Below are 15,051 nucleotides of genomic sequence, written 5' to 3'. Positions count from 1 at the left end.
TTCTGTCAGTCTGCCCCAGGGCAGCTGTGGCTACAACTGTAGCTGCCTCCACCAGTGAATGAATAGTGGTATTGTAAAGCGCTTTGGGTGCCTTGAAAAGCGCTGTATAAATCCAATCCATTATTATTAAATCTGGCTGCCATTAGTGTCTTTTTATGGCGGAATTGCGTTGTGTGGCCATTTGGTCTGATTTGAGTCGCCTCCTTTGAAAAATAAGCAGAATTTAAAAGCTGAATATGAACAGAAAAATCCAAAGATTTAGGAAGCAGAACTTGGCACCCTGAGAAAATTATTTCTGTGAAGGGAAAAAGCAGCATTTTATTCCAGACTTGGGGTTTCACTGCCTTTAAACAACCACAGTGCTGCTTAAAAAAAAGAAGAAGTAAAAGAAAAAAACTTGCAACAACGGGGAGGCTGAGGTATCACTCACGAAGAGCGCCGTGCGATGAGCGGCTGTTTTTAGCTGCAGTGAGCTCGTTTGCAAGCTCAACTCGGGAAATTGTGTCTCCTTCTGCTGAGGAGCTTTGTGGCACTCTGGGGACTGGAAATAGGGAGATCGCAACAAGAAAGACTGACAGTAAGAGACAGAGAGAAAGGCAGCAAGGAAAGGAGAGAAACGTTGCAGGAAGGAGCAGCTTGGATGATCTCTGCATCAACAATGGAAAAAGAATACCCAATAATAATTTCTGCTCATATATTAAGTACATATACCCCAGGATACCTGCATGCCACTGTGAACTCAGCAGTTGGGATAATGTGTCACCTCTTCCAAAGAGCAGAGGGAGCAGGAGGGTGGGCTTCCAAACCAAGTGAGTGCCAAACTCTGCTTTTATTCGCTTCTGTTGAAATTGTTTCTTACAGTTTCCAAAATGAAACATTAATGCATAACCTCAGTGACATGTGAGGTGGAGCTGTGATGTCCCGAGGATTCGAGGGGGAGGCTCGGGTAGGCTGCCAGCTCAAATCTATTTTGGAAATCTTTCTGTTTACAGTTAATCAGAAATGTTTTCTGTTCTAAGCAGTCACACACAGAGGTGCCACTGAGCAAGGCATTTAACCACAGTGGCCTGCAGCCAACTGGTTTACTTGTACTCTTCCAGGCTTTAATGGTTGTAGCTGCAGAGAAATCAAACTTAATGTGTGCCTATTCAACCTCCCTGTGCAAACCGGCGCTAAAGAGATAAACAACCAACCAATAAATAGCCGGCTTTTAGAGACGAGCATTGTGAAGACCAGCTGTGAGCTGGACTCAAAACAGTCCTATTAACGTTACATTGCCATTATACAAGGTTTTGATAACACCCCGCATGGTCTGCAATTATCCTACTAGAATGAAACAAAAGCGATAAGGATAATGAAAAAAAGAAAATAGATGAGCTGTTTATTGATCGCTCATCCTGTGAGGGGCTCAATCTGAAATGGATGCTGCATTTTAAGGCTTACATTTAAGGGGCTGATTTTCATGTCACTGATTTGGTTCAGATTTGGTTCACATCACTGACAGCAGCCCAGAAATCACACAAGCAGCAGCAATGCTGCCATTTTCAGGAAATACGTGATGATGCAGACTGCCAGGGGGCCACAATCCCCGTGTTAATCATCCTCATCCACTCGGAAATGTAGTGAAATAACACAGACAAACCTAAAAAGTCCAGAATACTTCTTTTTACTTCTCACAGTAAGGACTTGATGATTAATAGCACATCTCTACTATTTTAAGGAACTCCTGCGTCACCATGCCACCACGCAGTTACATCACCATGGCGTTGTTAAACATTCACATATTAACTGAACATTAACACTGGTTAGATGTATCATCGCCACAGCAACTTCTGGTGTGAGACACCCAGGCCAAAATCCTGAACATGCATGAACATGAATTTTATTTATACAGCGCCAAATGACAACAACAGTTGCCTCTCAGCGCTTTATATTCTAAGGTAAAGACGCTAAAATAATACTAAGAAAACAGGGTAAACCCCAACAATCAGATGATCCCCTATGAGCAAATGTTTTGGCAACAGTGGGAAAAAAGAACATCAGGCTCAGGGAGGGGCAGCCATCTGCGTGAGGGGAGGAAGACACAGGAATTCACAAACCTGCTCTTTGTATGTGGCTTGGAAGGAGTCTAAATAAAAGATACGAAAAAAAAACAGCTATTAGCAGTTTGTCTGGGCTAGCTTTTATAGTCTGGAAGGCTCAAGTGAGCCAGGACCTTCTCCAAGACAATGTGTGGAGCGTCCTGCTGTTCTGAGCCATAAAAACATATTGTACAATCACAATACTCAAGGAGCAAACACAACATGACTGCAGTAACTACAACAGACCATTAATAGTCCCAAGAGTCTGTGCCTTTCCTGCCATGAACTGTCTGTAAGACGCTTTTCTTTCTCCACCTGATTATTGTTAAAAAAACAGCTGCTATTAGCTGATGATTGTTTCTCTATTAATAACCAGCAAAAAAGCCCTTTGACTTTTATATCAGTACATCCTTTTTGGGGAGATTCAGTGTGCCATTTTAAACCAACCAATGAGTGTGGGTTAGGCTATAAACCTGGGCTTCTTCAACATTTCCTTTTACCTGTGATGTTGTAGAAGTAGTTGAAACAGTTGAGGTTAAGGCTGCAGGGCTCCTTTTCGGTCGTGTCTGGACACTCTCTTCCTACGCTGGGGGGTCGAATGGTGTATGCTGTCCGCACTCGATAGTTACTTCTGGTACAGGGCTGAAACAGAGACTTCCCATTAAAAACCTGAGCCATTAGAATGCATAAATGATTAAACAGGCCATATTGTAGCGAGTGATAAGAAGTGAATGGAGGCATATCCTTGACCCGGAACAAAGTCATAGCGTTCCTGCAGCCATGGTGTTCATGTGTTTTGATGATTGAAGGCACTAAATGTGTTAGAATTATTTATGAAGTTATTGGGCCGCGATTCATTTAAAATGTTAATGTCAAGATGTTCTCCGATGGCTTTCCCAAAATGTGGAATTCGATGTTTTTGTTCCAGCAGGAGTTGACAGGAGGGCTGAAACAGATATTCTACTGGAATGGTAAATCACCAGACTCTACACGGTCATTGCTCGCAGAGAAGAGAGTTGGGGGAGAAAATGACAGCCTTTTGAATAACTCCATTGCTGGCATGATGAATAAAACATGTGAGAGGCCCTGCTGGTGCCACTGCAGACTCCACGTCGAGACTGGAATTGTGGGAAGATGGTGCGTCAAGCACTTTGGGAGAGAATGGGGTGTGATTAACAATGGCCAGGGTGCTGCTGTGAGAACAGCGGGTGAAACCAGAGCAGTTAAAGCGGCTTTTTACCATCAAACGGAGGTGTCGGGCGGAGGAGTTGAACAGGATGTTCTGACACCTTTGGAAGTTTTTGCAAAAAGAATGAACATTGCGTGTGTGCTGCAGCCTGTAGGTGTGTGCTGATTGCAGGGGCTGCTGTCTTTTTACAAATATGAAGTCACCATGGAATAGGAAACTGTCTCAGCTGTAGACCAATATCAGTTATATTTAATTTACCATAACTTTTTTACAGTGAAGTAATTTTTTACAAACTGAATTTGTGGTCTTGTGTAAGACTATTTTTGGTTGTCTGCCAAATCATGTTCACAAATTAGCTGCAATATTTTTAGCCTCAGCTTTTATGTTTGCTGCTACATTACTGCTGAAATATATCCAGGTGTGTGTGTGTGTGTGGCTCTACATGCTCCTGAATCTTTATCATAAATCATGTTCCCTCCCTGCTGAATGCACAGTGAGTACAGTGTAATATAGGTGATATATAAGCCATTTTTCTCCTTCTTCCCAGTTCATATATCTCTTTTATTCCTCCTTGGTGGATGAGAAATAACCTGTTGACAAAGATTCACACACTGCTCACAATGATACAGTACAGCCACGCTTTGAATTCCTGAACCTCAGAAAATTTTTTCCAACAAGAAAATCATATCAGTGGACTTTTACAGAAATCTGACCCTGCCATATCTGCTCTGTGCCAGACAGCTGAGCTGCTGCTTTCTGATGTGGGTTCAGCTCTCACCAGGGTGCAGCGACTCCAGGGTCCCCAGTCGCTGAGGACACAGTCCTCAGGGCAGGGCAGCCGGCTTTCCCTGGCCCCCAAGGGCATCTCCTCCGGGTCGCACAGGTAGTCCTCGACGGGCTCAGATGGGCCGTCAATTGTGTTGAGCATGCACCTGTGGGATCGGGCAAGAAACACCCAGAGTTTGACCTTGTTTTAGCAATTCTGCTGTTGTGGTGCAAAGAAAGAAATAGTCAGACAGTGTGTTTTAACTGGACAGGGAGCTGACAGGTACATGAAGTACCTGACAACCTATGTGCTTCTCACACGGCAGGGTGGATCCCCCAGAGTAGGTGAGGTCAGGTCTATAAAAAAAGTCTAGTTTCACCTTTATTTTAACTTTTATTGTAAGTTTTAACAAAAACATTTTTTACAATAAGTAAAAAGTAAATTGTTTTTTTCAATTAAACCAGAACCTGGATTTCCTCAACGACCTCAGTCAGAATATTTTATTTAAATTGCAGCTCGTTACACCCCAGTCGGCCATTTACAATATTAATTTCCCCTGCTCTAAGGAGGGACAACTCAGCTGAGGTCATTAGCATTTTTACTCACTCTGACTCTGGCAGGACAGTAGCTCTCGAGGACTGGAGTTGGACACCCCTGCATTAAGCTTTGCATAAGTAATGAGAGCCTCATATGGAACAGAGCATCAGTGACAACATATAACACACTGAATAAGTCAGGCATAGAATGAAAGGAGGAGCTGGAAAGTTTGTGGGCTGCAAAGTGGCTTGCATAGCAACTGTAGCCACCCCAGTGTGGCTTAAATAAAAAACCCTGTATGAGATTTGCTGTGAAGCACAAACAGCTGAGTCATCAGTTAATGCTGGCTGCAGCTGATATCTGCTGATCTGCCAGGATTGAGGCTGAGCTTAACTTTGTGGCCTGCCTGAATAAATGCCATGCTCAATTACAATAAAATTTTTTTGGTAAACACTGAAAACAAATAAGCAAAGCCACAATGGCAGGCAATCTGACAAATACCTGACTCTTCTGGTCTGGACACCTTCTCCACAGTTTTCTTTCAAATCCACGTTGCTGACTTTCCACACACTCCACGGCTCGGCCACCCACACGTACTGTTTGCAGTCACTCTGACACGGCACCACCTCATACACCTGAGAAAAATAACAAACACTCTGAAGTTGATAGAGCAGCAAATCAAATGTAGCAGATTGCAGTTTCTTTTCTAAACTTTTTTGCTGCAGGCAAAGTCTCAGAGGCTTGCTTAGCTAACAAATATGATCCTCGTGGTCAAAATGAAAAAAGTCGCCTCTACAAATATATTTATTTTTTAATATTTCATCTTAGCCATGCAAGTTTGTCAGTTAAGGTTTGCCTAATACACTGTGATTCTTTAGCTCAGCTCTCTGAGGTTTAACTCAGCCAACGAGATTATTTCTGCCCCCAGAGAAGCTTTGCCACTGAGAAATGTCTGCATAAATAAAACTCAAGTCTCCTATAGGACCTTGTTTAGCTACATTCATGACATTGTGAGTGTGTACATTTATCTGTCAGTGACCTACTGACACTGGTGACACTGTGAGTACATTGCAATTATCTGAGGAGAGCAACTCTTACCTGGGCCTGTAGCAATGAGTCACATCCAGCGAGCATCGGGTTGGATTAAAAGGAGACAGATGGATTAATGAGCAGATGCCAACTGTTCATACAGTGCAAAACCTATGATTAATGCAACATTCAAGAGTTCATAATCAGAAAAGCCTGTGGCATAAACACCTGTGTGAACTTAGCAGATTCACACACACTGCCAGGCGTACTTGCTGATACTCTAAGGCCTGGAAAGCATTTCATTTGAGCAAATCAGAGAACCTTAAGGAATCAACTGGCACATTTGGGGGCATTAATTCAGTGGATGGGATCCATTTATAGCACCCGTTGCTTTTTGCAGTGTCGCTGCTCAGAAAAAAATGACTGCAGCAATAATGAGTGGAAGGTAAGAGAAAGCTCTGCAGACTCAAGTTTATTGTCATAAATAATTAATTTATTTCTTTCTCTCTAGTGCTGGATATGTATAATGTGCAGCATACTTGTAATAACTACAGACATATTGTAGCTCAGCTCATAAATATTAAACAATGGTGAGCTGAAAAGAGCTTCAGTTTTGACTTTAATCTCCTGCTCAGCCACCAGCTCGCATGTCTTAGCACGTAGATTAGTTTGGCTGTCAGTACCTGGTTGATGTGGTCCAGTTTAGGACACGGCCGACCTCCGTTGTAAGGCTTCTCCCGAAGCCATTTGGAGCGAACTTTGACTCCGCTCCCACAGGACTTGCTGCAGCGTGACCAGTTGGACCATTCACTGAGTTTACAGTCTGAAGGGCAGGGGATGATGCACGCCTCTTCAATATAACCTGAAAGGAGGTGAAAAACAGGCGTTTTTGTTGTATTTTTTATAGCGCAGATTCTACTCTAAGGTTTGTGACCTGTAAACTTAAATGGATGAACACTGTGACCTTAGAGTTAGCTACAGACATCAGAAGAAAATCCAAAACACCGCTGTGCTGCTTTTTCATGCATTTTCAATAAATTACTGGAGCGCACAGTATCATCTCTTACTAATTATTTCATGAGGAAAAAGCATTCACCCGAAAATTGATTCACAAGAAATTTGCTTTGAAATAAAAACCTTTGTTCTTTCTGCCTCCCACCAGCAGGATCTAAGCCTCACAGGTTGGAAATGACCGCTTTAGAGAAAAATATCCAGCGTCCTGGTTGTTGAACCCGTTGTTTTCTTCATCTAGTGCAGTTCCATTTTTTTTTCTGTCTAACATTTCAATTTTATTTAAAAGGTGTAAAAGCCCTGTAAACTATTAACCAATACTTTACAAACTAATCTAAATGCATTTATTGATTTTCAGCCAAGTGGAATAAAAACAGGGTCCATATTCAAAGGCCTCATTTTTTGCTCTATTACTGACAAGTGGAAAAAATATCTCCCAAAGCAGAGGTACAGTAGGGCCTGGCAGGACGCTTCGTTATTTCAGTCCATCTTCCCACAGCTCACAGAGTCTTGACACCATCAGCAGGGTGGTGCTTTTTTGGATTTTTCTACATCTCAGTTGTGATCTCCTCTGTCTTGACCTCTACACAGAGGTCAAGTTTCAGTCAAATATGATGAAATATTTCTACACTCCTGGCTTTGTGTATTGAAACTTTCTCTACAGATTTCTTTTCCTTGATCAGAAACAGTCTGTTTAGTGCATCAAGTACATTTTGTAGGCTTATGCAACAGCACTGGTCTGCAAATCAGTTTACCCTTTGATTAAGAAAATCAATGAGGTGAATGAGCTGGTAAAGTGGACTGTCTCACCAGCTGCTTAAGCCCTTCCTGTTTCTAATGTGAGCTTCTCCAGGCTGCTTTTATTTTCAGTGAGACATGTGGTGCTACGCTGATGATGGGCTTGCTGAGAACACACTTCCCACGATTCAAGAGGAATCCCACACAGGCCAGTCACTCCTCACAAATCAATGTTGTCAAGTGGAGTCGTTTTCTCACTTTTTCTAACCTGGGAAAAGTCTTGCTGTTCCCTTCGCGCTTCACACTGACATACTGAGCTGCCGGGTACAACAACACCTGACCACTGAGCTCTGTGGGATCTCTGTGCTGTTAGTAATTCTCCATTCTGTCAGATTTTCTGTATTGGTCCAACAACTGAGCAAACAATGTCTCAGTCTCAAAGCTCAAGCTAAAGTTTAGGCTAACACAGCTCAGCTCAGGCAGAGCGGTCTGGTGGTGTGACCATGTGCTGGTAAGAAGACTGAGCCTAGTCTGAGTAATACATTTATATGTTTAGGGCACCAAAACACTGCAGAGGTTTATATTTAAGTTTATCTCTGATGGGCAGAGCCATAGTTAAAAGGACAATCACAACCATCACCTCTGAAATTTGACTGGCCTACACCCTCAAAGACTGCTGTGATATCAGTGAAACCATGGGCAGAAATTACAGAGGGAACAAAAGGGAACAGATGCCCTTTTTTCAGGGAAAACAGTTTTGTCCTCTTAAATGCATCGTTATAAATATATGATATTGATTATAGTATAATAATATGTATTGAAAGCTCTTGAATGGTTGGGTGGGTCTCACTAGTAGCACCAGGAGAACAATCTGGAATAAAAGTTGAATTAATATGATTTTTGTTGATTGATAAATATTGTAGGATTTATGAGGTTATATTTCCAGTGGTGCATGCTAGAAAAATGTTATTAAATAATTAGCTGCAAGTGCTAAAAATGGACCTGAAACAAAGCTTGTGTGGACGGGAGAAATCTGGGTATGGCATTATTTGGTTTTTGATGCGATGCAAATGCTGGCATAAATACAGACTTAGTATTGCTTAAAACAGCTAAGGAACATCCAGACCAGTGCCGCCACAGGCAGTAGCCAAATGGATTGTTAGACTTTAATCATGGGGTTTTAAACTTGGCTCAACTGGAGAGGACAGTTGAAGGGTGATCGTGCCACCCAGTCTGCTGGACCAGAGCAGTACGTTTTCTTAAAGCTAATAAGATTAGAAAATAAAAGTCTTTTTAATCCAGTCAGAGCTAGAGTTCTGGCAGCACTCTGGCAACAACTACGGTAAATACACAGTGATCTCGTCCATACACATACACACAGTCGTGTCTCCATGGAGCTGCATTCGTTTAATAAAGCTCATTCATTTCTAAACGTAACCATAACTATTACTTGCATAATCTGCACTTAGCCTTACCCAAACACTAACGCCAATCTTTCCTAAAAATTAAATGATTTATGTAACAGGAACCTGCTTTTAGTCTCCATATGCGACTGTGCAAACAGATTTAGGTCCCCACAACATGAGTAATACCTGCACACACACACACACGCACGCACGCACGCACGCACGCACGCACGCACGCACGCACGCACGCACACACACACACACACACGCACGCACGCACACAGACAAAGGCCTCCTTTCCCTTTGGTGTCTCTGAGCCCAGATCAGCATCTCTACATCCACACCTTGCTGAGTAAAGCCTGGCCTCTAAAACAGCTCCATTACCTTCGACCTCCACTTCAGTCTAGTCAGGTCATTCGAAAATCACTCACACTATCACTTGGAGGTTCACCCTGTATAAAAGCCACAGCACCTGTGCCTGCAGTTCACTTGTAATTCAACTGATATAAACTTGTTAGGTGTCTCGTCTCCTCTGTGAAGCCTTTGGGCTGAGGCCAGGAAGGAGATCACTCCTGCTGCCTTTGCAAGACACATGCTCTCACTGCAGTCTCCAAAGCAGCCGGAGCTGTAGAAAGCTTCCTTAGCTGGTAAAAACCAAATGATACGGTCTTACTAATCATATGCTTAAATCTCCTTATAATAATTTGTATATGCACCAAACTATCTAAAAGATTAGTCAAGCTTTGTAGAAAGATAAAAAAATATTTTGTAGCCTGCAAGAATGTAACAATTAAATTAAAATGACATTAAACTGTACTTTGCCAGTTCAAGAGATTATTTTGCTGAGAGCATGTCTCGTTATTTTGTAAGGTCTCAAATTTCACAATGCCTTCTGAGATTAGTGTCTTCATCTGGTCCTGAGTCTAGTGGCATTTTGCATATATAACCACCTGACTGTTTTTTTAAAAACTTATCTGGATAGGTAGGTGGATGTTTGCAAATTACTGATGCGCAGAATGGAACTGACAACACAGCTCCACCCCCCCAATCCAATGACTTCCCTCTATGCACAACTACTATCATCACTGTGCAATACTTAATTTACATGCAATAACCCACACTGTAAATATATAACACTATTTATTTATTTTTCTGATTTGTCTTTTTGTACATTTTATATTTTTGAATACTGTTCATATGTATATAGTGTATATAGCGATGCTCTGTATCCCATTGTACATGTATATAGTGACAATAAAGGCATTCTATTCTATTCTATTCTTAAAGCTTCAGAATCCCACTAAAGTTGTTTTCACATTGGTCTGTGACAAATGACAAATGCTAAATTAAAAAGTATATGTAGCGGCTCAATTAGAAGACAACCATATATGTCTAGATTTACTGAAAGGGCCAATTAGAGTGTTGACACAATTATAAAAAGGTGCAGATGTGAGTGGAAAGTGGTTTAACAGTAACACACTTGTTCTTTTAAACAGATGCAGTCTTTGTTTCGATAATTGCCAACACAATCAACCAAGAACAGCACAAATGAGCAGAAGTGACGTGGGTGGGAATACTTCACACGTGCATAGTGTGTTATATTTAACCTAAAAAAGATAATATAGTATAAGCATAGCTTTTATATGTTAATAAAGTTAACGCAGCTGTGCCATGTGGGCAAATATGCACATTGATCTTACTTTTCCAGCATGTAGTGTGATGCTGAAAGCATTTACTACAGTCAAAGGGAAGAATCTGACAAACAGCCAGCTGTGACAACAAGAAGGACAGTCGATAAATTTAAAGCTTCTGCAAAATCCTGAATAAGTGACAGGTGACACATACATCCATAGTTGTCATGCATTTTATAAACCCCACCTGCATTGCTCTAGGTTAAACTCCACCCTGTTGTGTTATGATTTTGGACGGGAATGCTTTAGCACCCAGCTCACGGCTGTGAACTGTCCCCCAAGCTCATTCTAATAACAGCTATCACATTCGTTGTAAGTGTGGACGAGGTAGGATATTGGTTTTCTTCTCATTGTGTAAGTAAAAGATTCATTAAAACATTTACAACATTCTCCTCTCCAAATTCTGCAGTGTGAAAGGAAAACTGCGGCACATACATATGCAATGAGGACAGCCACAAGAGTAACAGAGTCCACATGTTTCCTTTGCTAAATTTTTACTGTGCCTTTTTAATGAGTCACAGCAGTAGCCTTTGCACCAGTGCACACCCTCCCAGGGTGTGCTAACAACTGCAAAGTTAATGAAACTTTTTTGTAAATTTAACAATTTTTTTGGTTGTTTTGACAAATATTATAATAATCAATTGCAATGAAAACAACAAAAAGAGGAAACTGTTCTATTGTAAATATAGCACAGATAGAAAGATACATTAAGTTAAATACTGCTGGGCTAAAGTGAACACAACGGATAATAACGAGACTTTATCAAAAGATGATTTTCTGTTTGCAACACTTATTTTGTCCATCTGGTCGGGAATAAAGTCCAGGTTATTCATCAGCTAGGCATTTGAAAGCAAATTTCATCTCCCTGATGGCTGTCCTGCGAGACTTTAGATGCCCGTTTTGGCTCTAGGGACCACCCAACATTACTGCCTGTTATGCCCCTCTGCTCCACAATCCTCCTCAAGGTAATAGAGACAGCCTAATCCCTAGATGCTCTGAAAAACAACTGTATACCCTTTAGGCTCAGGTTGGGGCTCAGAGGGGAACAACAGCAGTGGCCATTAGGCCAGAAGGACTCGCTGATGTTTTTAACTAAAATGATTAAACATTGACCTTTGTCCTCAAACCTTCAGGAGAAGGTTTTGCCTTTATGACTTCCCCCAATGATTGCATCCCCTCCCCCTTTACCACAGTGCTACAGTGCTGAGCCATCCTGTAATATGATGAGGCCAAGGCCCCATGAGCCATCCCGTAATATTATGAGGTTAAGGCTCCCTGAGCCACCCTGTAATATTAAGTCACAGTGAAGGTCAAAGCATCATGGGTTGTTGATAGCAGCAGAGATAAGAAATAAGACTAACGCCGAGCACATCAGAGATGAGAGATTTTCCCCTTCTGTATCATCATCTTTGGCATAGTTTAATGTTACTTACCTACACAGCTTTGTGTGTATGGTTTGAGAAGGCTGTTGCTTTTTTGTTTTGTTTTGTTTAAGTTACACCAAACAGATGATCTGCTGTTGAGAAAATGAGAAATTCATACACACAAACACAGTTTGCAATAATTTTCCATCAAAGTGAAGAGTTTAAAGACATGAGTGGTGGCTGAAATTCTAAAACAGGAATGGTCGATTTCTTGACAGGACATAAGAGTGGACAGGAGAGATGAGAAAAATACACAATACACAATATTGTGTATTGTGTATTTTGTTGTACAGTTATTTTATTTTCAACTTTAATTTATATATTTTATCTTATTCTTCCCAGTTAAATTTACCCTTCATTCTAATTTGTGTTGTACAGTTATTTCATTTTTAACCTTAATTTATATTCTATTCCTTCCTAGTTAAATTTACCCTTTTTAATTTTTCATATTTATTTCCTATCTTATTCATAGCCTTTCCTTTTTTTGTTTTCTTTAGGTCACGAGCAGTTGTCCAAGCATTTCACTACATATCGTACTGTGTATGACTGTGTACGTGACAAATAAAATTTGAATTTGAATTTGAATTTGAATTTGAATTTGAAAGGACGTGCAGGAAATGGCCTGGGGTAGACTCGCCAAAACCAGTAAGTTATGTTGGTGCATGAGAAAAGCCAGGCCTAAAGATCTAGGCCTAAAGTTCAGTCAGCGAGCCCCTTAAAAATCACAGGTCTGCATTCCCCAACTGGTTGGTGAGTGGCTGCTAGAGGTTGCTGGCAGTTGCTTGCAAAGAAGCGTATGGAGCTGCACCAGAATGCTCCATGCAATTACTCTTTCCTAGCAGATTGCTGTGGTCGTGTGTAGTTTGCCTGGAAGATGTCAACTTGTCTGCCAATATTCATCAACTGCTTGGTGAGCTGCAGTGAAAAGTGTGTCTTTTCTGTGTTGGTTGTGGTGGTAAGGCACAAGTGCCACCTGAAATATCAAAATCTCATAGCAACCAAAGCGGTCAGGATTTCGGTGCAGCATCCCCTTTGTGATATATTTCACCTAGAAACATTAAGCAAACACTCGCCAACATTTTACCCTAACAACCTGTTGTTTCCAGGTGGTGCCAACTGGTCGCTAAGTCTGCGTGACTGAGGCCTTAATATAGTGTTCACTCTCACTGACTTTTGCTGTTATTTATGGCTGTGTTATTCATTTTTCCCTCTTTCATCACATGTGTGCTTCAAGTGTGAGAATTGGTCATTTAAACGACTTGAAGCTTCATTTATTCAGGTCATCAACAATATACCTGCCAGGTATGGCGAAGATCAGATGAACGGTTGTTGAAAAAAATGCAAGAAAACACAAATGCCTACAGCATTTGAAAAGATGAAAAGTTTCCAACAGAACAAATAAGCAGAGTGAGTGGTTTAACTTTTGACCCCCTCAGATAAAAGATGAATCTCCGACCTCCAAAGAGAGGATCAAAGCAGTCAGTCGACGGGAAACACCGATGCAATGAAACAAGCCAAAGGATGAATACTGTATTTCCGAGATTCCCAACAATTCACTTGCCAATTGTGTCCTCTTTTTATTAGAGAACTCCTTTTGTGGTTGACTGGATTATTGCCGAACACTACGAGAATCATGAATCTTTCATTTGGATGTTTCTTTTGCTGCTGATTGCTCCATCCCTGCTGTCAAGGTTGACCTTTTAATTGGCTAAAAAAATAAGCCTATATAATAAGATATAATATATATATAATCCTTATAGGGTTGCTTGCTGTGCCTGTGTCAAAACCTCAGAATAACAGCTTATTGAAAACAAGTGGTGCTAAAGCAGAGTGAGTGTTATCTTCTCTTATGCAAAATTATTTTCACAGAGGAATAAGACAATCTGAAAAGTGTGCAGAACCACAAAGCTTGAAATAACGTCCACATTTAATGATAACCCCCTTTTTTCTGGTGATGTCTGTGTAATAAAAAGATAAAGGGAGCACAGTTTGCCTGATCGACATCATAGCCGGGGGCATTGTGTCAGCTGCGGAGTCGTGGAAGGACCATGTCTCCTCCTCCATCAAGATTAAAAGTGATGATGGTAAAGATGGAGAGAATGGCTGAGAAATTGGGAGAGGGAGTTGCAAGGAGAACAGAGGAAGACGGCTGAATGAGGGGAATAAAAGAGATTTAATGATCTCTTTGAGCTTCACATGCACTAATGCCAAGCTTCATGAATGTGTTGTTGTTTTTCTGTGCACCTCAAGGAATATTCCTTTTTTCTTAGCTCAACAACGCTTAAACATGAATGCATGGGTGCACACGTATGCACTCACAAACATTCACATAGGTGTAAAAATACACAGAATCTGACAAAAGCACACAAAGACACAGAGCCCCAGCCTTACGATGCGCTCGTCACACCCACACTCAGATTAACTGACGCATATCTGAATCTGTGACTCACACAAGGAGAATAAAACCATGTTTATATATGCACAACACTGATGTATTCATTTGAACATCTCCTGCATTCGATTCCACAGCAATTTCACAACGAGTTTCTGAGCTGGGATTCTTTGCTTGAAGTATTTTGGATCTAAGATAAGACCTTACAATGAGGGGACAACTGATTCTGACCGGAGTGTGCCAGAAAAAGGCCTCCTTATGTGAAATTCAGTATTCAGAATGAGTCTTTAGCAGCCATGGGAGGGGTTTTCATATGTGCACAAACAAAATCTTTTGCTTCAGATGAATATTTAACAGAACAAAGTTATTCCTGCATCTGCTACATTCCAGTGCACTACAGTAAACTTCTCACCTGAAACCAAGAAGTAAAGTACAAGAAAGGGGAGAAAAGTCTGATTTTCTACACATTGTGCTCCAACTCAAGACTGAAATCCAGATTTCTGAGAGCTGCCACCAAATTTTAAATGGTAGTAAACTGAACTTAACTCCTAAAAAAAACTACAAAATATCCCAGAAAGGTTTCTGTTGCATTGTGTAGACATAAATGGTAGTTGTGGTCAACTTGTCTAATTCTACAGCAGCACCACTTTTGGCAAACAGCATCTCTGCATGGCTGGATAACCCACAGAAAACAGTGTCTTCGTTATAAATTAGTTTCAATAAAACTAGCCAGAGGAAATCTTCAGGAATTATGAGACATGGCCTGTGTGCACACATCTGAAATTAA

The 15,051-nt window shown here is 41.1% G+C and overlaps 1 protein-coding gene across 1 annotated transcript in view; it reads right to left on the bottom strand.

The window, feature by feature from the left end:
- The window catches only part of thsd7ab (thrombospondin, type I, domain containing 7Ab), a 209,440-nt gene that overhangs the window by 49,262 nt on the left and 145,127 nt on the right, over positions 1-15,051 (bottom strand). The window contains exons 15-19 of the mRNA XM_085423772.1: positions 6,286-6,464; positions 5,672-5,677; positions 5,075-5,208; positions 4,049-4,202; positions 2,582-2,723 (exon numbers count right to left, since the gene is read on the bottom strand). Coding sequence (XP_085279898.1) covers positions 2,582-2,723; positions 4,049-4,202; positions 5,075-5,208; positions 5,672-5,677; positions 6,286-6,464 — 615 coding nt within the window. The remainder of the gene's footprint in view (positions 1-2,581; positions 2,724-4,048; positions 4,203-5,074; positions 5,209-5,671; positions 5,678-6,285; positions 6,465-15,051) is intronic.

This window comes from Rhamphochromis longiceps, linkage group LG11 (assembly GCF_057381845.1).
Source record: "Rhamphochromis longiceps isolate RC_006_pf linkage group LG11, R_longiceps_female_GT1.1, whole genome shotgun sequence".
NCBI lineage: Eukaryota > Metazoa > Chordata > Actinopteri > Cichliformes > Cichlidae > Rhamphochromis > Rhamphochromis longiceps.
Note: the sequence above shows the minus strand (reverse complement) of the source record. Positions and strands in the feature narration are given on the sequence as shown.